The sequence below is a fragment of the Punica granatum genome, chromosome 8 (assembly GCF_007655135.1).
Source record: "Punica granatum isolate Tunisia-2019 chromosome 8, ASM765513v2, whole genome shotgun sequence".
Taxonomy (NCBI): Eukaryota; Viridiplantae; Streptophyta; class Magnoliopsida; order Myrtales; family Lythraceae; genus Punica; species Punica granatum.
Window position 1 is genome coordinate 9,929,389 of NC_045134.1, and position 22,115 is coordinate 9,951,503.

Consider the following 22,115-nt stretch of genomic DNA (forward strand, 5'->3'; position numbering starts at 1 on the left):
TACGAATCGTGCGGGTTATCATCTATATATATATATATATATGTATTACAGATATATATGCCCATGTTAAAGCTTAATTAAAATCTTACTTTTTTGCTCAACTGTGTTTATTTTAAATATTACCACATGATTAATAATAAGGGAAAAAAAAGGATTGGTATAGTCTTATTCATCCTTGAAAAAACACTGGCGTCTCTGCCTCACATCGCGATATCTCAAGATGGTCGATGGGATAATAGACGATTTCTAGACTATTCAATCTCGAATACATGAACTGCCGAGTTCTTATTAGTAGAGTGTTCGATCTGCAATTAAAAGAACAATTGACTTGAAAGAATTAATTCTACGTACCACCTGCAAACTTTACTACAAACTTTTTAAAATTTAAAAACGACCCAAATTTTTAAGACCTTTTCAATTTTGCCCCACCCCCTCTCTCTCCTCCAGTTCACTATTCATCGCCATCCTCCTCCCACTCCCACTGTTCATAGTCCTCAGATCCGCCCTCTCCTTTCGCCCTCGCCATGGTAACGTTCCCGCCATTCCCGGGCAGAAATTTGTCCATTGAGGTAGCCTGTGTCGATAAACACAGAAGGCTCGAGAGCCAGGTTTGTCTCAGGGTGGACCCACTCCAATGCTTCCCACCATTCGTAAGGATCTGCAACTACCCTCTCGAGAAAAGGGGGAAGCTAATGTGGGAACTCATCGAGCATTGGAATCCTCTTCAGTTTCGGACAGCAGAATATTCCAAGAACCTGGATGAAATCGCAAATGGGAGTCCAGCGGCATATGCTATCCATTTCCTGCAGATCATATAATGTGGGAAACTTGGCCAGTCTCGCCATGGTGACGTTCCCGCCATTCCCGGACAGAAATTTCGCTCATCCAGTAGCCTGTGCCGATAACCACAGAAGGCTCGAGAGCGAGCTTTGCCTCAGGGTGGACCCACTCCAATGCTTCCCACCATTCGTAAGGATATGCCACTACCCTCTCGAGAGAAGGGGGAAGATAATGTGGGAACTCATCGAGCATTGGAATCCTCTTCAGTTTCGGACAGCAGAATATTACAAGAACCTGGATGAAATCGCGAATGGGAGTCCAGCGGCATATGCTATCCAGTTCCTGCAGATCATATAGATTTAACCTTAGGAGCCTTCTCGATGTGGAGGGAGGCCTGTATATGTCTCTGCTAGAGCTTGCGGTCGGTCCATCCTCTGATTCTTGGCCGCCAATCACCTCCTTCATCTGTTGACATATTTCAACGCTGATTTCTTGGAGGTTGGGGAGGAGCATGAATAACTCTAGAGTTAGCACCTTCTTCATCTTATGACATTGCCAGACAGATATTTTCGTAAGGAGAGGAAGCTGCAAGGTGGACGTGGCTACTGGAAGAGGTGGTGCTGGTGGTGGGGAAACGGATGGCATTGCTATTATCTCCTCCATATTGGAGGCGCAATCAATACTAATACTCTGGAGGTTATGGAGAAGAGGAAGCCATTCAAGCCCCACCACATTCTTCATCTCTGAACACTGTCTGATGTAAATCGAACGGAGCTGGGAGAAAGCATCAGGTGGCAGTGGTGATGTTGATGACAGTGCTTCTGCTGCTGCTTCTGCTCCGATTATACTCTCCAGCTCCCGACATTCCAATATCCTGAGCTCTTCTAATTTCTTAAGGTGCAGACCACAGTTACGTTCGGGCACCAATAGATGCTTTAGTTTTGGACAGTCCTGAACCACCAGCTTCTTGGGATCGAAGCAATGACCTCCTGGTGGCGAAGAAAGGAAGTTCAAGTTCCTGATCTTGTTGTCCCCCACTCCCACTCCCGCTCCCGCTTGCAGCGCCGACAGCTTATCAAGCTTCTGCATGCATATGTGTAGCTCCTCCAGAACCTCAGATCTTGTAGAACTGGAAATATCCCGCGCCCCACTGTCACCCTCAATCCACAGTCTTTTAACGTCTATTGGGATATCGAAAGTTTTTCCTGCGTAATGTCCTTCACCCAAAATAATTACTTTCATATTCCATATCCAAGTCAAATTATACCCATGGAAATTCAACATCTTTGCAGTTCTATTATTCCAATAAAAACCCTCCGTACGAGCTCCTATGAGGAGAATGTATGACTTTAATATCGTCACGTGTTGTGCCTGTGTGTACTTGTTCAACTCATTCGCATTTCGAAAACGGCATTGGAGTACTTCCAACTTCTTCAATTTCCCAACTTCTTCCCCCTTCACTTCAATCCAACCCATTAGAAGGACCTGTAGCTTCAGCAATTTGCCTATCACTCCATCTTGTATCCTCTCAATCCCCGTCCCTGTTATGTCAAGGTACATAAGATATGCCAACATCTCCAACCCATCTGGTACTACTTTAATACCTCTGCACCCTCGGAGATCCAACTTCCTCAGCGATGTCAACTTCGCCAAAGAAGGAAGTAGAGATAATTGATCGCATTGTCTGAGTATTAGTGCGTTCAACTTTTCTAACTCCGTGATAGATCTTGGAACTTCTCTGATGCTGCAACTACTCAAGTTAATAACCTTCAATCCTTGTAGCCGCTCGAAGAAACATCCTGAGATTTCACACAGGCTGCTGCAATTGCTTATCAGCAGAGTTGAAAGTTGAGGACAGTATGGTGATATGGATGGAATTACTGCTATTTCGTTCTTCATCAATGAGACCTTGTGAAGATTAGGTATCCATTCATCCTCATCCGGCACGTCTTTGAGAGACAAGCCAGCTCTCACCATACATGGGCCATTTGCATGCATGATGTACAATGCCATATCCCGAAGCACATCATGCATCCTCACCATCGTCCCTCTAGAACCTGGAACATTACGTGATTCAAGGAGACTAGCTTTGTCAAGTTCATCTAATATTCGGTGGCCTTCATTGTACATCTTCCACCGGCTATCCCCACAAATCACCCCCTCATCAATATAAAATTCTATCAGTTCTTCTCTAAGGACTGCAGCATCTTCAGGATATAGAGCAAACCGTAAAAGAAATTGTTGCTTCTTTGCATCTAAGTGGTTATAACTGTGCTGTAGAATCGGGAAAACTCCTGCTGCCATGTCTTCTTGCAAGGTTTCTGGTTGTTTTAGTTTTTCCAGTGCATCTTCCCATCCATGATCACTATCCACTCCCCTCATGCTTCCCGCCATAACGACAATAGCAAGAGGTAAACCTCCACACTCCTTCACGATATTCTTTGCGATAGGTTCCTGTCTAGGAGATACAACATCAGAGCCAAGCGTCCTTGCAAACAAAGTCCATGCCTCTTCATCAGATAGAGGTCGAACTCCAATATTTGGTTGACACAGCATCTTTTGGCAAACATCAAGATATCGTGTTGTTAGGACCAGCTGAACACCATCTCTTTTCACTGGAATCCCAATGTCCACAAGCTCAAAATGCTGCCAAACATCATCTAAAATAAGTAGAATTTTCCTTTTCTTGCTCAAATAGTTGAACAACAATGTCGGCCTCATCACTTCATCAACGTCCTTGAAATGGTCCAGAACCTTAAGTGCTTTGGCGATCTTGTTTTGCAGCTCATGAATACTGCAATCTCTTGACGCGGTGACCCAAAATACATCCTCAAATGCAGCACTAGCACACACTTTATTATAGAGGTGCTTTACAATTGTGGTTTTCCCCACTCCCCCCATCCCATAGATGCCAATGCGTAAGACATCATCCTTCCTAACATAGTCCCAGATCTCATTGACTCTTCTCTTAAACTCTTGACCCACTAGCTCCGTTACTAGGATTGCATCTCCTCCTGAATCTCCCCTATCGTGAGGCAATTCAGTAGAAGGCTGAGGGAACACTGCACACATACCTTGATCCCTCTCGCTGCGGGGATTTTGATCAACTTGCATTGCATCAGTGTGGTGGCATTCCTCTGGCAGGTCAAGGCTATTTGGCAGCAAACCAGATTGTACTCTTGAGTTCTCTCCATCGATGTTGACCCCTAGCTCGCAGATTGTGGCCGAAGCTGACATGTCTTGCTGCTCCAGGGCTTGCCCAGGACTGACTTGAAAACTTGAAGGCACATATTGGCCATTGTTCTGTTGCAGGACAGTGTTAGCTGGATCAACATGTAGCTGAGAATCTATCGCAGCGGCAAATTCTTTCATGGTAGCCTCGAGCGTAGACAAGTCCCATATTGACGGATCAGATTCTGGGGAATATACTGGAAGATCCATTTCTGCTTCGATAGACATTACAGGTCCCTGAATTCCACTGGGACTTGCTTGCAGTGGAGTACTTTGGCTGTCTTGATTAAAGATGAATCCACTGCTTGAAAAACCTGCGGCTTCTGCGTTCTCTGTAGCCGAGCTTGTTCCATTCTCGGGCACCTGACTCATCTGTCCTTCCTTGACTTTCTGGCAAACTTCGATTCCTTGGCCCGTCGCTAAACCCAAGTGCACCTTGATCCTTGAAGCCCCTCCCGCATAGTCTTTGTTGCAATAATTACATTGCCACCTCCTTTTATGTGGATTACCAGGATTGGGTATCGACGTTACATAATCCCAGCACGAATGCTTCGGTTTACCCATGTCAGTTGCAGCAGGGTTCTGCAAATACAGATCTAGACTTACTCAATGATCTAATGTCAACATACATGCGCATGAAGCGCATAGAAATTAGAAACTAATCATCAGCAGAATATATGCTATAAAAGTTTACTCCAATACCTGCAAGTCTTCAAAAAGGGGGGGAAAATGCTTACGGGAAAGAAGATTGTCATTGATCTAGAATTACCTGTATCCTTTGCGGATGGTCAGTCGGTTGGCGATGATCTTAGTATTCAATACCAAAGGTCCGGTTTTTTGCGACTCTTGTTGTGTGTGTCAACTTTAACCACAAAACAGCAGAAGTGTTTGAACAAAGTGGACTGGCACCCTGCACATAGAAAGCCTACTAGATCAGTAATTATTATACTAATCGGTAAAAGTAAGTATAAAATGAACACTGGTGGGAGTCCGATGAAAACAGACTGCAGACAATGATAAAAATGAACTTAATGGCTCAGATGGCATAGTACGGTCGAATCCCTTAAAATGGTCAAAAAGACGATATACCGGCAGGAAACCATAATTAACACTCTTAACCTCCGCTGTTCTCTCCCACTTCCCATGAGAGGTAGAACAGTGAGTGGTCGGAGCAAATAGTTCTGGGCGCTTAAAGGCTATGTACGATAGGAAGAAATGTAAATGTCATGAAAAATACACAGATCTCATTCCACTCTTTGCTTCACTCTTTTTTGGATCAAACTCGGCATTAAATATTCTAAGTTTCGCTAAGCACATTTTTCATGTTTGCCCTGAAAAGATAATTCTATTCTATGCCGCTGGGGCAAGTTTGATCTTCCATCGTGGGACGGTCTTGATAATACCCTTTCACCAGCTGATCAGGTTCTAATCAGATGTAGATCGATAGAACTGGCCTTCCTCATCCATCCCCACAGAAACAATTTGTCTCATTAACCCAACATCAAAATAAACAAACAAGTTTCCACTCAAGTTCCCAATTATGAGCCGAGTGCTTACAAGTTTCAGTGAAGCAAGAGCGATTCAGGTCTGAGAGATTCTTCGGAAGCAATTTGTCTCAATTATTCGCTGCTGCTGGATGGATGGATGGATGAAGCTGTTTGCTTCTAGTGTATGGAAATCGGGAAAGAGGAAATTAATTTGCAGGTTTCTTGGTATGGCATAGCACAAAAGCATGCGTGAGAAAACAAACAGAAGCTAGAATACAAGAAACTGCAAGGGTCAATAGGAGTCAGTCTATTTCGGCTTCGTTTGGTTTTAAAATCGAGAGATTCCGGCCGGCACCCGACATCCTCTTCCCACCAAAACATTTGTCAACCAATATGAATTTTTCAGTCATTATATGTAAGAAAAAGAAAATGAATTTAAACGATTAATCAGAATAAAATAAAATCCAGTACAGGAAAAATAATGTATACCTATCAATACATGATGAACATTTCATATAACTTTCTACAACATGACCCGCTCAAATTTAAGTCGGTCAATCGGCTCATCAAGTGGTCCTCCGTGAAGTGGTGCCTCCGCAGTAGTGTAATAGAGCTCTCCCTTTGACGTAAAAAGATAAAATAGATAGAGAGAACAAAGTAAAATGATAAGATAACTAGTTAATTATAATAATGGGATCATTTGACTCAGTTGGTTAATTACATTACACCACTACCTTGTCGAGCCAAAATTAAAAATATTGGACAAAAGAAGGAAAATAAAAGAAAAGGAAAGGGGAAAGGTTTCACATTCACAAGATAAAATTTGAAAAAGATTATTACATATGTCGTAATTAGTATATCTAGCACTTCTAGTATGAAATGTCTTTTAATTTTTCTAAATAAAAGTTGGGGTAAATGTATTTTTGGGGAATAGTCCAATTATAATGATCGAATCATTTAACATAATGCGTTGACCATATTATATCGTACCTTACTTAAATTAGATTTGTAAACGCCGAATAGGTATTTTCGACCGAACGAACGGATAATTTGGTGTAATGCATTGATCGAATTACGTGAAATTTTATGGCGGTCAGATCTGAAAATGTTGAAAAGGTGTAAAGCATTGACCTTATGATCGTATCTTTTGACATAATGCGTGAATTATTCGGATTAGATTTAAAAATGCTGAAAAGGGGGAAAAGTAAAATTACAAAAATTAAAATTAAAAAATAAAAAGGATTACGATTGGTTAATTTGGCGTAACATGTTGACTTGATTACGCGATACTTTATCCGAGTTAGATTCATAAGCACTAAAAATGGATAAAGTTTTAATCTAAACGATCGAAACATTTGGCATAACATGTTGACCAAATTACATGGACACTTATTGGGATCGAATTTGAATTACTAAAAAAATGTAATGTGTCGACCTTACGATCGAATCGTTTGGTATAATGCATCGATCGAATTACGTGGTACCCAATGGTGAGGTCTAATGTGCCCGTCGAATTAACATTTGCTGATCAAATTTAAAATCAAAGAAAAAAGGAAAATTACAAAAAAGAAAAAAAAGAATGGTGGGGGCTACGGGTGGGAAAACCCCACCCACTCGCCCCACAAAGAGACGGACCCAAAATTATTTCTCTGTATAATAATAATATAAAATAAAATGCGATAATGAAACGGAAAGAATCACCGGGCCCGGCTTCCCGCCTCGAGTCATAGGATTAGAGCTCAAAAAAAAAAAAGGGTTACATAAATGAAAATGCGTCCATGCCCGTCAATAGTTAGTACGATGGGGGATAAACGAGGACCGTATCGGTGCAGGACCGTACAACTAATCAACCGTAGAAGTTCGTACCCCACCACCCACCTCATTCCCTCCAACAGCGACTCTTGGATTCCCCCCTCGCCTTCTCACTTCCTTTTTTTTTTTTTATCTTTTTCCTTTCTCTTTTTTATTTTTTTATTCTTTTTCATAAATTGTCTATTTATGATATATTACCATATTTATCTATCTCTACCAGTCATTTCTGACTTTTTCCTCTGTGGGGCCCGCACCGCACTATGTTCCTCATGCGGGCCCACCGGCATGCCTCCTTCCGCGTTCTGGCCTCAGCGGCGCATTTGCGCGGCCCCCACCGGGAGAATCTACCGTCTGGATCGTGCCTTTTGTACCCGTACACGATACGTATGGTATTTTCTTTCAGTAGGAATTGGAAGTTGATATATCTAGTCCTTCTATTTTCACTTCCTTCCCAAATTGTCCCTCTATGTCGCTTCGAGTAATTTGAACGTCTGCCTTCATTACCGTAATAGTAGCATTTCGGGATCACGTAACTCGTTCAAGTGACGAGTTGACTCCGAAGATAGATCGTTGTGGGGGAAGGCAAAAATGAGCCGACTCCTTAAATCTCATGCACATCATAAAAAATTCATTTTTATTATTAACTTTATTCATAAAATTCTATAACAGCACCTTTAAAATCTCTCCCTTTCAAATCCCTTTATTCTGTGCATGCATTTCTGCCTAACATATTATCAGTATCAAAGCCGACCAATACATGTACAAAAGTGAAACATATTGCTTCATTAAGATCCGATTCTTTAAGTATTCTGTTAAACCATGACAATTTGCAAAATACATGGATCGATCACGGTATCCCACAACCATTGTTAATTAATAGTTTGTATTCATTTATGGAGCTTGGCCGAAATTAATTAAAGAGATACTTTTGACTTTTTTTTTATTTATTTTGTTGAAAGTATCATGACAATAACAAATTTCTGTGTGTTAACATAGAAAAACCACTTAATCCATTGTAGATTCAGATAGTAAATCTGTCGATATAAATAATAATGCCTTGTCTTTTGCTCTACAGTGCTTCTAGTAATAGCGAAGAAGAACCTGTCCTCTCTAACGGTAAGTATCTGACCCTTCTGCCAGAGTGCAGAGATTCATCCATTTTAATAAGAAAATTGAATCACTTATTCCTTTCTTCTTTTTCCCCCAGACAGTTGATCCAGAGGTAGTTTATGAAGCTCACAAGGTATGCATGCTAGTTGAATATCAATAATTACGGAGCTACAAAATAATCTAAGTAGATATTTTACATGTTATCTTTTTCCTGCCATGAGTGAAAATCTGGATTTTTATGTTGGAAATTGGTCTCGCTGTCTACATTGTGCTTGTTTGAATTTTCATATATAGCCAAGCACCTCCGAAAAGAGAATCAAAATCATCAAGGTGATGACGGATTATCTTGGATACAATAAAGTATTTTCTTGTGTATCAGCCTCTTTAAGAAATTCTGAAGCTGGATTCTGAAAATAACAATATTTTGAAGTTAATTGGTTTTGTACGTGCTATTGATAATAATGTTGTTTGTGCAGCAAATTTTAAAACCTGACCTTTCCAGTTGTGTAGATTCCCTGCAAAAGATACTCTTTGTATCGTGCCAGTCTGGCTTATATATTAAACTCTTAACTAATGAAGTTACAACCGGATGGTACACTGATGGCAGGACTTAAGGCTTGGGCTTCGGGTGATTTGAACGAATTTGGAGCGCTCATCTCAGCTTCGGGTCTGAGTTCCATTCAGAACTACGAATGTGGTAAAATCTCTGGCTCAACCTCCTTACTTATATGTTCATCGCTTTGTTGGAGCTGCTTGTCCTGCTGGTACTAAACAACTGAAACTTTATCTCAACTCTAAGAATGATTTCAGCAGCACATCACGAGTTAAGTACTATATATAATATTGTCTGAGTTCAATTCAGTACTGTTGTTGTATTTTGTTTCCGGTGCAATGCAAACTGTTCTTATCGATGATTGTTCGTGCTACAACTGATATATATATTTAAAAAAAAAAAAAAAGGGAAGGGAAAACAATCTGACAACTACATTTTGCATTTTGGAGGTGCCGAGCCACTGATACAGCTGTACGAGATTCTTTTGAAAGCTCCGGGCATACATGGGGCTCGGTTCAGCAGGGCCGGATTCAGAGGGTGCTGCCTCGCATTTGTAGAATCCGAGAGAGCAGTTGAAGCTGTGTCATTCATAAAGAAGGAGTATTCCAAGTGCCAGCCCAATTTGTCAGGCCATCTGAACCCAGACACTACAGTACTAATTTGTGAAGCTGGTGATTGTGCTCGGGTAATCTGACCGGCACTTTCCCATAGCTATTTAGATTCATCCATTCTTTCATTAGATTTTGATCCACCATTGAATTTGTTTGTTATCTAAAGTGTACACGTAATACCTACTGTTCAAGTTCCTCGAATCATCAACTGAATAAAACCTCTCCTATGCCTCCTGCTTTGAACTACTGTTCACTTTGATTCTACGAATCCGTTTATGTACAAAATAAAATTGTAAGCTGAATCCCCAATCGAGATCCATAAAGTTCGAGCTGAATTCTTATATCATCACATCATCAAAAATATTCATCATCATCCGGCACGTCTTGGAGAGACAAGCCAGCTCTCACCATGCATGGGCCGTTTGCATTCATGATGTACAATGCCATATCCCGAAGCACATCATGCATCCTCACCATCGTCTCTCTATAACCTGGAACATTATGTGATTCAAGGAGACTAGCCTTTCCAAGTTCATCTAATATTCTAAGTGATTCTAAGTGACGAGTTGATTTTGAAGAAACATAGTTGTGTGGATTCTTGCAGGAGATAAGGTTCGGAGATCAAAATCGATGCGTGCTGTATTCATTGATGATGGGGAGGTGCTCTGTTTTTGCAGGGAGGAATTGTTTCTGCAATGACTATTAACAAAGGAATACTTCTCGGGTTTGTTCCATCTGCTGATGGCGAGGTAAAGATTGAGGTGTTCTTTGCCATACCTGTTCATAATTGAGGAGCTGTTTTTCGGTTCTATGTTAAGGAATGGACATCTATGTAAAACAGCTTGCATTAATTGATAATTGAGCGTCAAGCAGTCCTGTCTCGTATAAGTACTGAGCAGATCTGAATGTAAGGATTTGGAACTGGGAGAGCAAATACTGTTTCGCATTTGAATTTGCGAGGGTCATGCTGATTAAATCATGAAACGAGTTTCCACGTGGATCAGCTTTGTTGATCAAAACCCGGGAATTGTCTTTTAGGTTTATCTCCGTTTGGAACAGTTCAAAGGAGAAGTTAAGTTCAGGTATTGAAAGTTTGCTTTTTCTTCTTCCTTTATTTTCCCTACAAATTACTGGTTGCACAATAATGTAATATATACTGACATACTTGTGTTTAGGGTCGATGAAATTCGGCGCCCAAAAAATTCCAGAGAAGCAAGCAGAAAGAACCGCTTGAATTGTTCGTCCACAGCAAAAGAAGAATGGTGTTGGGGAAATTATGCTAGGGGAGCCCAATATGCGCTGCAAAGTAGGGGAAATGTCCTTTCTCGGGTTAGTGTTCTTTATTCGTATATTAGTGTTCTTTTTTGTCATTTATTTGAAAGTGGAAATCCCTTTATTATACTCTAGGTCCTTACCATAATTTTTCCGATTCTAGTCGGGGTACAAGCTGCACTTTTTCCTTTGTATGGGCAACAGCTTTTTGTATAACGGGCATGAATGGCATAATACAGATCATTTTAATGTTGATTCACCTGGAAAGGTTGAATCTGGGAGAGCCTCTATTGGCATGGTGACTTTTTGGTGAGTTTCCTGTGTGATCATCCTAATGCTGGTAGCTATCCATTCTAGGAATAAAATACACCTACCCTTATTTCTCTCGAAGGATAATAAAGAAAGTTATCAGTTCATTAATTACACCTGCAGCTACTATAGAGAGAATAACATTACAAAGGAGGGGAAAGAAAAGAAAATCGGAGCTGATAGGAAAAGAAAATGAAAGAAGAGAACCGGATCGTGAACAAATGCAACAGCAGAAAAGCAAACTTTCTGCCTATTAATAGTTCCCTATGAGTTATTGACTCTCTCAAAATTCTGAATGACCTTATGTTGAGATATACCTTTGCTCATCTTTTTATATTCTGACTACGACATCCAGCATTTTGCAGACATTGGATAAGTTTCAACTGCATCTGAATCATGTTGAATATCGTCCGTTGTGGATCATTACAGGGTATAATAGGATATATATGTGGTTCTGCTGCAGTAAGTAAATATTTCCTACTTGGGTTCTCCAGTTCCCTTCGACCTATTCGATTTATGAACATGGTTGAATTCCTGCTTGGTCTTCTCTGTGTGGTGAGGAGCTTTATATTTCATCGTCCAGCTTGCATCAGACTATTAGTCTGTGTGCCTGACCTTTGTGTACGAAGTGATATGTTCCAGGCTTACTTTGTATGCGATATGACTGTACAAAGAGTAATATTCTCTTTTTCTATTATCTACTGATGTTCATTGCAGTATGTTTGACAGGTTGGAATCGCCTATCTGCTGGCTTTTGAGAGTGCAAATAACTTGTCCATTTCTCCCACAGAAAACATTGAGTATGACAGGTAGCATCCATAACATATGTAGATATATATTCAAAATCACTAGGATGCTGGTACTAATTATAATTTCAAGTCTTTAAATTAGGACACGACCACGAATTTTAGAGGTTTGAGGAAATATTTATTGATAAAAAGGTGTTTTTTATTGTTCTTGAGATGTGTTTTAACATTAAAATAATTAGTTTGGATTCTATGAATTATCTGGAAGTCAGAACAGGTGTGGCTTTACTTGACCAAATATTTTCTGTTGGATGTAACAAGGTGTGGATGCTAAAGGAAGTAAACTATTAAACAAATACATACTGCTAAAGAATCAAGAATTTGTAACTACTGGTAATCTTAGTTCAACTCTTTCTGAAAAGCTTCAATTCATTGCCTGTTTTCAACTTTGTACCAGCCATGAACTTAAGAATTGCCCTTTCTTTCTGGTAGCTTATTTGATTATTAGTAGCCTGAATGATTCAAATAAAGCTCAACACCTTATTCAATTACTTCAAGTTGAAGGAGCCCTGAGGATGGTTAGAAATTTTATTCGTTCATCGCTTCAACACATCTAATCTGTCCCTTCACGTGTCTGTGTAGGTTCTTCTTATCAGCCTTATTAGGTTCCTATAAGCCTGCAACAAATACAAAATTAAAAAGCATCTTGTCGAACCAATTTCCGTTTCCCGTGGTCTTATGAGGCTGGATAGTAATGCCATGAAATTTCAAATGGTAAATTATCAGGTTAGAGGACTGGCAGAACTACTTCCTGCTTTACAGCTCGTGCCATCAATAATGCAACCACCAGCCTACAGTAATTCATGACATATCCAAATGGCATGGAGCAAACTCTTTATGAATATACAAAATACCGTGCAATGAGGAATCTGCGAATATATATATTCTCAATTCTAAGCTGACTTTTGTTAATGAGACCAAGTGTCAATACAAGCACGCTGTTTCCTAAGTCTTCTAAATCTTTTTCACATATGCATCGCAGGCTTATTGAGAATGAGTATTTGGGTCTCAGAAATGGTATACTCGATCAGTCTGCCATATTGCTTTCAAGCCATGGTTGTCTCACTTATATGAATTGCAAGGTAATGTGCGGAAGCTTGACTCCGAGTTCTTCAACTTTAAGGAAACTAACTAATTATCTCTTATCTGGTTTTAAGATGAATTTATTAAACATGCCATCAGCTTTTGAAGCTGGCTACAAGGAGCATGTGGACTCTCCCTACATTTTTTCCCCTCATTTTTATGAAGTAGAAGACTATAATTTTAAAAATTGAATGCCTGGATATGCCGTGCTTAGGATCACCAGATATTTGCTAGTGAGGTAATTTTTCCCATTGACCTCCAACATACTCGTTAATGGTATTATGTAAGCAGAATCATTCTGGATGTGTACTGGCAGGCCATAATTTCATTTTCTCAGATTTTTGAGTGGATAATTTTCTGCTTTCCAAAAAGCTGGATACAAGAAGACAAAAGGTTCAAATATTTGTTGAAACTTGAACGTGATTTACGTCTTTATGCATTAGACCAGCTAGAGCAGGATGAGATTCTGGAATAGATATCCATCCATCACGTGTTTTGATAGCATGTTAATCTCTCTTTGGGGTTCATCATGTAACCATTTGAGTTAATCGTTGTGTTTATTTTTTGTTTCAAAATATTATTGGCTTTCTCAGGCTTGAAGCAAAGCCTTAACTACTAACCCTGGATATAATCGCCGTGTTGAAGAATGCAGAGAGGCTGCAAGACTTCTTCTGCTGTATGGTTTCTCTTCCATTTTGCTTTTTTCAATTTGTTTTGTATTTAACCCTGTGTATATTGCGTCTACTTTGTCCCTCGTAAATGATTAATATTGGGTAAACCAAACTAGCATATGCGGTAATAAATCAATGTACAGTTTAATATCCATGAAATAAATTATATGTCTGAAGAAAATCTTTTAGTAATTATAAGAACTAGTGATACTTATAAATCTAGATTAAGTTAATTATTAGCCATTAGTGTGCTCATTAAAATTAAGTAATATCATGGTTGAGGTGATCACTTGCCGTACGAGGTCATCACCAATTTATTTAATTATCATCACCTCATAACAATAGGAAACAATTTGAGCTATATTTATCTTAATCCATTGAAGATTCAGATCCGGAAGAATTATCCGGTTTATATGCGGAATACGGGTGCCCAGCATGGTCCGGATTGGGATTTCCGGATCCGGAAATGGACGTGAAAGGACAAAAACACCCTCGTCTTCTTTCAATAATTACAATCACATGCCATCCCATAAATTCTGCAGAAACCCCCAGCAGAGCTCGAGATTTTCCTTTCGGAAGAACAGCCGAAACCCTAGCAGAGCTCCAGCGGCATTTTGTCATCAATTTCTCTCATTTTTTCTGTCGATTGGTGTTGCGGTGTTGATCTCCGCCACTCCACTGCCGGTAGGATTGAGTCGGAGGAGAGACGGAAGCTTGCGGATCTCCCTTGAGCCGAAGCAGGTAGGCTTGAAATCTCCTTTAATTCCGCCCATTCTTGGTCCACTGATTGATTGCTCGTTGATTAATTCCACCCATCTGAGTGATTGGCGATGTTTGTCTTTGCAGAAGAAGCCTCCGTCTGTGTCTCCGTCTCTGTCTCCGGACCTACAGTAATCATGGCGGACGAAACATTGAAGGATGTGAAGGATGAGGTACCAGAGGTAAGACTTCGTTTTCTGGTGCACTACTTATGGGTGATGCTGCTATTATCTAATGTCACTGGAAGCTCGATTCGTTAGTGCCATGGCTCGCATTTTCTACCATTTGGAAAATAGGGACCTTGCGTTTGGTTAGTAGAACTTTGTTTGAGGAGAGGCCATAGGCTCTCTGCCTGCATCTGTTGGCTGAGCTCCTTTCCTGGTGTTGCACTATGCGATTAACTGATATATATTCATGCACTGTAGCTTGCACCATTTGATCCGACTAAGAAGAAGAAGAAGAAGAAGAACGTCCTGCCAGACCTTGCTGATGATTCTGTGGACAAGCTTGCTGAGAAAACAGAGTCTCTTTCAGGTTGGAGCAATTTTTTTTTTCCTCTTAATTTCTCAGAATTCCTTTCTCTATGTGAATGTGCACCCTATCCGTACATTAACCATTTGTCCTTGCAGTCACTGATGGACTGGATAGTACTTTTGCTGGTTTGAAGAAGAAGAAAAAGAAACCAGTAAGTTTTAGTTTGGGAAGTTCTATCTCTCTCTCTCTCTCTCTCTCTCTCTCTTTTTCCATCTCTTTTTTAGATATGGAAGAGTTTATGGAAAGAAATTTAGTGTAAAATAATGGTGTTACGTTGTGCTTGCAGGTGGAGGCTAGTGCACTGAATGATGAGAATGAGGATCCAAGGGATGATTTGGATGGTAAAAAATTTTAGTGTGTATTTCTACAAATAATGAGCTATATGATAGCTGATTTGCATTTGCCCTTCTAGATCATGCTGGCGAAGACGAAGACACGGATGGAGCTGTTCCACAACAAATTTATCCTTGGGAAGGGAGTGACCGTGACTACAAGTATGAGGAGGTATCTGCATATTTCATTAAGTTAAGTAATATTGTGTTCGTAAATCCCAATGCTACATAAAAAATACCCAAATTCTCAGTTTGTGGTATGACTGTCACGTACTATCCTGTGGTTATTTTTGTGGTATTTCTTATCTTTTAAATTGTATCTCCAAGACACGAATTGTTGGTCTGTGCAGCTTCTTGGAAGGGTGTTCAACATTCTTCGTGAGAACAACCCAGAGCTTGCAGGCGATAGGCGTAGGACAGTTATGAGGCCCCCACAGGTACTCCGGGAGGGCACCAAGAAAACTGTCTTCGTAAATTTCATGGATCTTTGCAAGACGTGAGTGAGCCCTACTTCTACAAACTTTTATTTCTTTTTGGCTCCAATGTCAAACCCTCTTTTATTTTTATTTTTTAATTTACTATTATTATTATTATTTTGTGTGTTTCTGTTACTGGTGGTTAAGGCTTTTAATATGCATATGATTTTGAATGTCCTTATACTTGACATCAATTTTAGGATGCACCGGCAGCCTGACCATGTCCAGGCTTTCTTGCTGGCAGAGTTGGGAACCAGTGGATCACTTGATGGTCAGCAACGTTTGGTGGTTAAAGGGAGGTTTGCTCCAAAGAACTTCGAAGGAATTCTGCGGCGATATATCAGTAAGTAACTTTGCTGTAAGCTGGTTTCAATATTATTACTTTTGTGGGCGAGTGATAATTGGGCAATTCCAATTCAATGGAAATGTAGCACTGTCTGTGATGCAATGTCAATCTTTGCCAAACGGTAAGGTCATGGACCCAGAACCCCTAGCTTAGATGGGAGAGCTGAGTAGTGGAGTTTGATATATTTATAAACAAATTTACACTAGTTTGGCAATGAAAGTAGAAATTGAACTGATTGTTATCACTTTTATTTTAAGAACAGCATGGTTTCATGCATAGCTATTCCTGCCTTTAGTGCTTGCTCAGAGTAAATTCTTACTGAGTTTGAATTTATTGTAGGCATAATCTATACTATTATAAAGGGAGACCCCACTTTAGTCCCTCTGTCTTTCCCAAATAGCCCTTATTAGATGTACAAAAATAAATAAGAGCCATTTATATTGGGTTGAAATAATTTTTTTTTCAAAAAACTACCCACCAACCTTTTTTCCCATGTGCTGTCACGTGCCTCTGTTGTTTTCATTCTTTTCCCTCTCCTATGGTTTGACCATCGATTGCTTTCCCCAGAAGGAGCAACTTATCAGGTTTTTATTCTTAATATTAAGTCAATTTATTCTCTTATACTGTATAATTAACATTATAAATTACTTACCTAATATAGAATGTCTATTATATATTTTGAACTGAGCTCGAAGCCTCGAATATCAATTTTATGTATTGTGAAAATGAATTTAACAAAAAAAAAAAAAAATATATATATATATATATATTTATTTTGTTTCATGATCGTACACAGTGCAGGCATACCTCTAGCATTACTTTATCTTAACCGTGTACTCTTTTATCTTTTGAACAACCAGATGAATATGTTATCTGTCTTGGCTGCAAAAGTCCGGACACTATACTCTCCAAGGAGAATCGTCTCTTCTTCCTCAGATGTGAGAAGGTGAGATCTAAATCCACTATACCCTCACTATACTGTTTCTTCCGTGTTAATTTCATGGTTTTGGATGGTAGTATTATCTAAGTAGTTATGATTTCTGAATGGCATCTTTTTCCCATTTTGCAGTGTGGTTCTGGACGATCGGTTGCTCCAATCAAAGCAGGGTTCGTTGCTCGTGTGGGACGTAGGAACGCAGGGACATGATGTGTCCCGTTACTCTGCCTACAATGTTCTGAGTTACATGAGTCTTCATGTGTTGGCTCTACTACCTACTCTTTGCTGTCAAAAGTTATGTTTTGTGGGTACTTTTAGAAGTCCTGGTATGAGGCTTGAATGTTTTCCATGAATGATAATATTGAACATCCTTAGTTTTTGACATTTTACATGCAGAGAAGAATGATAATGTTTTGATCAATGAGTCCTTATTGGATTTTGCAAAATTATGTTTACGGCGGCATAACTGGGTGTTTCAAACTTAAGATTTTTGAATCGATGTTTAGAAGAGGACAATTTAGATTTTGATTTGACACGAATAGGGGCGAGACTCTTTATGGTACGTATGATAGGGATTCTTGTCGTGTTTGGTGGTGGATAGGACGGGACAGGAAATCGAAGGGGACAGGTAATTTGCTGACAATCATAAATGATAAAGAGCAGGGCAAGATTGCGTGCCTACCTTTGCGTACACAAGATCTGGCATTGGTTTCTGCTCAAGGGTCCCCTGGAAGGGTTGAATACGTCGGGAGTCCATCTCAAAGACCATCTGAAGGCAACCCTGTTGGGCGGTGGTTCTAATTCTCAATGCATTTTCCCCCGCGTGTCGTGTAGAAGATGAGTGATGCTCTTTGCGAAATGCTCTCATCGAAAGGAGGTTTCGAAATTGTTTTACGGATTTTCATTCTAAAAAGTACAAAGGCAAACTTCAAACTGGCTGCAGCGATCCTGGTTTTCAAACATTTTATCTATAATCTGTACACACACTGTCACATTATTTAGAGCAACACATATTAACTGAGCCCGATATCGTAATCCCCTTGCATTATCTGTTGGGCCTCCTATATATAATAATAGCAGAATGAGAACCAGTGAATACATGAGTTAAGATTCAGTAACCTCTTAAGCATTCGTTGTCCTCGGCAAGTGTACGATCTGAAGGGAGTCCAATCATGCTCGACATTCCAGCTGCAGGACAAGATCATTTAACGGGGGAATATTTTGGTTAGTTGAGTTAGCAAATCATGCAGGACATTCAGGTCAGAGAAACCAAGATTCAGTTATTCTCTTTTATAGTTGGCTCTTAAATATTATTATTTACAGTGTTAAGAGACTTGTCAAGAATTTTTTATTTTATTTTTTTAAAAAGAACGGTGCTAGAATTTGATTAGCACCAGCAAAGTTCAGGTTTCTGAATTAACCCATAAACGCTCCAGAATGCTTTTGTTTCTGAAAGGGCATCCTCTTGAGAAACCTTTTCTTTATCAAAAGAAAAGTCATTCCTTAGTTCCGTGAAGAATATTCGCCTCAAACTCATTGGTACCTGTCTGTCTGAAAGCAACTTTTATTACGATCCTCCATTCATTAAGCCCCAGACTAACCCTCTTCCCCTGTCTAGACGATAGTGGAATAGCTAAGCATTTGACCTCCAAATATTAATTGTCTAGGGAGGCGCTAGGATGAAGCCAGATGATGAATGGCCCCTCCCTCCATCAAGGAACATATATATATATATATATATATAGTTGTCAGACCCAACCAATTTGGCTAGGATCAGGAATAGAACAGTTAGACCAGTAATTGGCAGATCACCAGTCTGGTTCTTGGAAACAAATGTAGACACACAAAACAAATGTGAACGGGAATGAACAAGCCAATTCTTTCAATGAACTTGGATCTGAACTGGAAAATCTTATTGCTGATATAAATTTTTAACGCCTTTCTGTATAAAACTTGTAATTGGACCCACCTCAATCCAAGCGCTGACCAATATGAATATCATTCAAAGTTCTGGTAGAACATCTTAACCCTTTACCTGCAGACGACCATGGCTTCTCGAGAAGAATCTTGTAGTAGGAATTGTCGAAAACATTTGGATTGCCAAAGCCTTTATCACCAAGCGTATGATGCGCTCCAGACAACGCAACGCAACGAGTTCCTGAGTCCTGAGAGCAAAGGACAAAACCAAGTTTAGAGTGATTAATATAAAATAAATGTCTGGAAACATTAATATGAAAGTCAATTAGGACCGATACCCAGATTTACGACTCAAGGACCATTAGGAACTACAGGCTTCATAATAGTGAATACATTTACAGAAAATAAAACCTCGTTGTACAATGAATGAGAAAATGGAGGAGCAGAAACATGGGGAGAATGAACAAGCATCACGTCTGAAAGTAATTTCGAACATGAACTTACGATATGCCCTTCATCTGAAAGCACTGCTTTAAAGCGGAGGCATCCAGAGATTCTTGAGGGAGTCTTCCAGGAGAATCAGGGTCCCTGTAGAGAGAGAAAAAAACAGCGACAGAAAAAAGAGAAAAAAAGAAAGATAGTATTATTACTTCCTGGGCGTTGTTGTATCGTACGGATGGCAAACTAGTAATTACACACTGCTTTGAGATTCTGAAAGTTTTATCATACCCAAATTAACCTCTCACAGAGAATCAAGCCGGCCTAGTGTAACAGGGATAGTAGGACCACCACAAATTGAAATTGCTTCAGCTCCAGCGACAGCAATCATGTCCGCCCAGGAAACTGGTAGCCGATCACATAGTCAGTCAGTAAGCCATTAGAAATTCTTTCGTCTACAAGATAATCTAAGTTTTTATTACCTTGTTGTTTTGCATCCACTTCAGTCTTAGCTTTCTCCAGAACCGTTGTAAAGGAATTTGAATTCAGGAATGTAACTATGGGGAAAAAGCTAAAGAAAGCAATAGTACGAGAGATTTCTTTAGTCCAGCATTTTCAGGCCTGTGAAGTTCATAAACTATTGACCCATTCATGCCACCTGAGATTTCAGAGCATATGAAGAATTTAGCAGACGGTACTTCGATAACAGAATATGCATGAACCTATAGTAAAAAAAAAAAAAAAATTTAAAAAATTAAATGCCACTTTAGCCAAGTAAACAAAGAAACAATGGCTAAAAGATGAAGTGCAACAGGAATTAATATAAGATCCCTCTGATTACGTTTTTCAAAGGGTGCTGCTCATCAGGATGATTCCTTCTGTAGTTATTTAGTCAATGTCCCCCCCTTGTTCATTGATAAACAAAGAACCCCACCAAAACAAAGACAATACCGAGCAAAATCCCATCTTTCCCTCCATCGCAGTAGGCCAGGCGTGCACAATGCAGCTCGATTCGCAGTGGATCGTGGGCCGAGTCATTCAACACCGCATCCGAGTCAACGACCGACAGGAATACATCGTAACAGATAGGTAGGGGGGGGGGAACGAAACTTGAGCTCAAATCAGAGACAGTTAGAGGCTAAAGGAGATCAATAAAAGCACCATGGAACAATCAATTCAAACAGGAGCTCAGAGGAAAACACGCGGATATAACGGAAGCGGCGGTCAAATTGACATATTGAGGAGTCAACCGGATCGATTTGGGGGGATGGGGGGTCGGAGGGACAAGTGAGAGATATTCTTGGGGTTGAATGAAGGAAGGCGGCGGGCGAATCAAATCCAAAACGGATCCATCGTCGTCGTCGTCGTCGTTGTCGTCGTTGTCGTCATCTCTCTCTCTCTTTTTTCCTGGTATTATTATTTAGGATTTTGCTTCCCATTTTAGGCTAACAATGTTTGGTCGATCAAATGTGAAAAAGAACAAGGGCTTCTAAAGTCGTATCTAGGTAAGTGAAACATGCCACCCATACAAAAAGGACAAGGTTGCTCATGTAGTCCCCTGCACTATATCAGCTAGGCAAACCCTGCTCTATATAAGAGCAGCCCACCACAAAAAGGAAAGGCGTCCGTCAAAAGCCAGGTAGTCGCCCGCACTATAAAACCTAGGCAAACCCTGTTCTATGAGAGCGACCACGGTGACTACAAATGCCCGGCAAACCCTGCTCTAAAAGAGCAGCCACGCACCTATAAAAGCCGGGCATCCCCACAAATTCAAAGGGATGGTGTCCCTCAAAAGCCGAGTAGTCCCTCGCACTATTAGAAAGTCGAGCAACCCTTGCACTTACAAAGCCGGGCATTTCCCCACACATTTTTTATTCTTAGACAAAATTTTTCGTCTAAGAAAAGAATAGGGGACGAGTACAAGAATAAGTAATAAATAATGGAAAATTCGCCAACCTAACCCCGAACCAAGTGGGACCCACCTCAGCCACCCTACCCACCATCAAACTGCGTAGGCCCTACCAAACCAAGTTGGCAGCCAACAAATCAGCCGACTTCCCCCTTTGTTGCCGATTTTTTCAAGATTCAAGCCACCAATTTGCACTTTGCTTCAATCTTCTTCAAAGCCAACTTGATTTGTACAATTTTTGACTAATTCCTCTCCCTAATTGGCTGATCAAAACCGGCATTGAGCTTCAACTTGCCTAATAGCACTTAATTTTTGCAAAATGGTCCCTTAAGCACTTCTATAAATACCCAAGAGCAACTCCATTCATTCACAACTTCTCTTGCATATATTCCACACCAAAATAATCTCAAGGTAATCCATAAAATAGCTCTGGTTGAGTAGCCCACAGAAAGCACCGAAATCACCAAGAAATTGCCGGAAAACAAACCGTTTTCCAGCGACCACCCATCCGATCCATTCGGAGCCTTGAACTAAATACATATCCGCATGTTTTCGACCTCCCGAGTCCATTTCCGGGGTTAGTTTCAGTGTTTGAAGCCTCCAGCTGCCAGATCCAGCCCACCACAGAACCGGGTCCTTTACCCGTTCTCGGGTGACAGTTGATTTGGGCACCGTGCCGAATCTTCAACCGGACCATTTTTGGAAATCTAACTAGTTCATATCCTCATACACTTCCTAAGGG

General features: G+C 40.2%; 4 protein-coding genes across 8 annotated transcripts; 2 read left to right on the top strand and 2 right to left on the bottom strand.

Moving 5' to 3' along the window:
• Window positions 1-266: 266 nt before the first annotated feature.
• Window positions 267-5,843, bottom strand: LOC116188978 (disease resistance protein At4g27190-like). 2 transcript variants are annotated; one of them, XM_031518438.1, is made up of 3 exons: window positions 5,569-5,843; window positions 4,781-4,921; window positions 267-4,593 (listed from the first exon to the last, which is right to left on the bottom strand). In XM_031518438.1, exon 3 carries the CDS (start codon window positions 4,573-4,575, stop codon window positions 811-813), a length of 3,765 nt encoding a protein of 1,254 aa, XP_031374298.1. In that variant the 5' UTR covers window positions 4,576-4,593; window positions 4,781-4,921; window positions 5,569-5,843; the 3' UTR covers window positions 267-810. The 2 variants fall into 2 exon arrangements, with proteins under 2 accessions (XP_031374298.1, XP_031374299.1); XM_031518439.1 differs by having other exon boundaries at window positions 267-4,607.
• Window positions 5,844-8,496: 2,653 nt separating this feature from the next.
• Window positions 8,497-14,321, top strand: LOC116188981 (galacturonokinase-like). The gene is made up of 10 exons (XM_031518445.1): window positions 8,497-8,553; window positions 9,028-9,117; window positions 9,423-9,658; window positions 10,189-10,333; window positions 10,623-10,666; window positions 10,760-10,913; window positions 11,895-11,974; window positions 12,954-13,053; window positions 13,648-13,730; window positions 14,268-14,321. Exons 4-9 carry the CDS (start codon window positions 10,280-10,282, stop codon window positions 13,651-13,653), a joined length of 438 nt encoding a protein of 145 aa, XP_031374305.1. The 5' UTR covers window positions 8,497-8,553; window positions 9,028-9,117; window positions 9,423-9,658; window positions 10,189-10,279; the 3' UTR covers window positions 13,654-13,730; window positions 14,268-14,321.
• On the top strand, window positions 14,294-17,530 carry LOC116188980 (eukaryotic translation initiation factor 2 subunit beta). 2 transcript variants are annotated; one of them, XM_031518441.1, is made up of 10 exons: window positions 14,294-14,466; window positions 14,572-14,666; window positions 14,910-15,018; window positions 15,114-15,169; window positions 15,305-15,359; window positions 15,431-15,543; window positions 15,701-15,846; window positions 16,027-16,169; window positions 17,033-17,118; window positions 17,242-17,530. In XM_031518441.1, exons 2-10 carry the CDS (start codon window positions 14,622-14,624, stop codon window positions 17,317-17,319), a joined length of 831 nt encoding a protein of 276 aa, XP_031374301.1. In that variant the 5' UTR covers window positions 14,294-14,466; window positions 14,572-14,621; the 3' UTR covers window positions 17,320-17,530. The 2 variants fall into 2 exon arrangements, with proteins under 2 accessions (XP_031374301.1, XP_031374302.1); XM_031518442.1 differs by having other exon boundaries at window positions 14,295-14,466; window positions 15,431-15,522.
• Window positions 17,364-21,310, bottom strand: LOC116188982 (putative L-ascorbate peroxidase 6). Of its 3 annotated transcripts, XR_004152289.1 has the most exons (7): window positions 20,306-21,310; window positions 19,947-20,122; window positions 19,773-19,869; window positions 19,531-19,614; window positions 19,145-19,274; window positions 18,229-18,297; window positions 17,364-18,015 (listed from the first exon to the last, which is right to left on the bottom strand). XR_004152289.1 is itself a non-coding variant. In XM_031518447.1 (6 exons), the coding sequence occupies exons 3-6, from the start codon at window positions 19,853-19,855 to the stop codon at window positions 18,280-18,282; spliced, it is 315 nt and encodes a 104-aa protein (XP_031374307.1). In that variant the 5' UTR covers window positions 19,856-19,869; window positions 19,947-20,122; window positions 20,416-21,292; the 3' UTR covers window positions 18,137-18,279. The 3 variants fall into 3 exon arrangements, 2 of the variants coding, with proteins under 2 accessions (XP_031374307.1, XP_031374306.1); XM_031518447.1 differs by lacking the exon at window positions 17,364-18,015 and having other exon boundaries at window positions 18,137-18,297; window positions 20,416-21,292; XM_031518446.1 differs by lacking the exon at window positions 17,364-18,015 and having other exon boundaries at window positions 18,137-18,297; window positions 20,306-21,292.
• Between the last annotated feature and the right edge of the window lie 805 nt (window positions 21,311-22,115).

What these genes read in the sequence shown, in the direction of transcription:
- LOC116188978 (XM_031518438.1), bottom strand. Translation starts at nt 4,575, where the DNA reads ATGGGTAAACCGAAGCATTCGTGCTGGGATTATGTAACGTCGATACCC.
- LOC116188981 (XM_031518445.1), top strand. Translation starts at nt 10,280, where the DNA reads ATGACTATTAACAAAGGAATACTTCTCGGGTTTGTTCCATCTGCTGAT. An exon ending in TTCCATCTGCTGATGGCGAG is followed by an intron (nt 10,334 to 10,622) that starts GTAAAGATTGAG and finishes ATTGTCTTTTAG; the next exon opens with GTTTATCTCCGTTTGGAACA. An exon ending in AAAGGAGAAGTTAAGTTCAG is followed by an intron (nt 10,667 to 10,759) that starts GTATTGAAAGTT and finishes ACTTGTGTTTAG; the next exon opens with GGTCGATGAAATTCGGCGCC.
- LOC116188980 (XM_031518441.1), top strand. Translation starts at nt 14,622, where the DNA reads ATGGCGGACGAAACATTGAAGGATGTGAAGGATGAGGTACCAGAG. An exon ending in AGAAGAAGAAAAAGAAACCA is followed by an intron (nt 15,170 to 15,304) that starts GTAAGTTTTAGT and finishes TTGTGCTTGCAG; the next exon opens with GTGGAGGCTAGTGCACTGAA. An exon ending in TCCAAGGGATGATTTGGATG is followed by an intron (nt 15,360 to 15,430) that starts GTAAAAAATTTT and finishes TTGCCCTTCTAG; the next exon opens with ATCATGCTGGCGAAGACGAA.
- LOC116188982 (XM_031518447.1), bottom strand. Translation starts at nt 19,855, where the DNA reads ATGATTGCTGTCGCTGGAGCTGAAGCAATTTCAATTTGTGGTGGTCCT. An exon ending in CTAGGCCGGCTTGATTCTCT is followed by an intron (nt 19,615 to 19,772) that starts GTGAGAGGTTAA and finishes CTCTCTCTACAG; the next exon opens with GGACCCTGATTCTCCTGGAA. An exon ending in TTTCAGATGAAGGGCATATC is followed by an intron (nt 19,275 to 19,530) that starts GTAAGTTCATGT and finishes CTTTGCTCTCAG; the next exon opens with GACTCAGGAACTCGTTGCGT.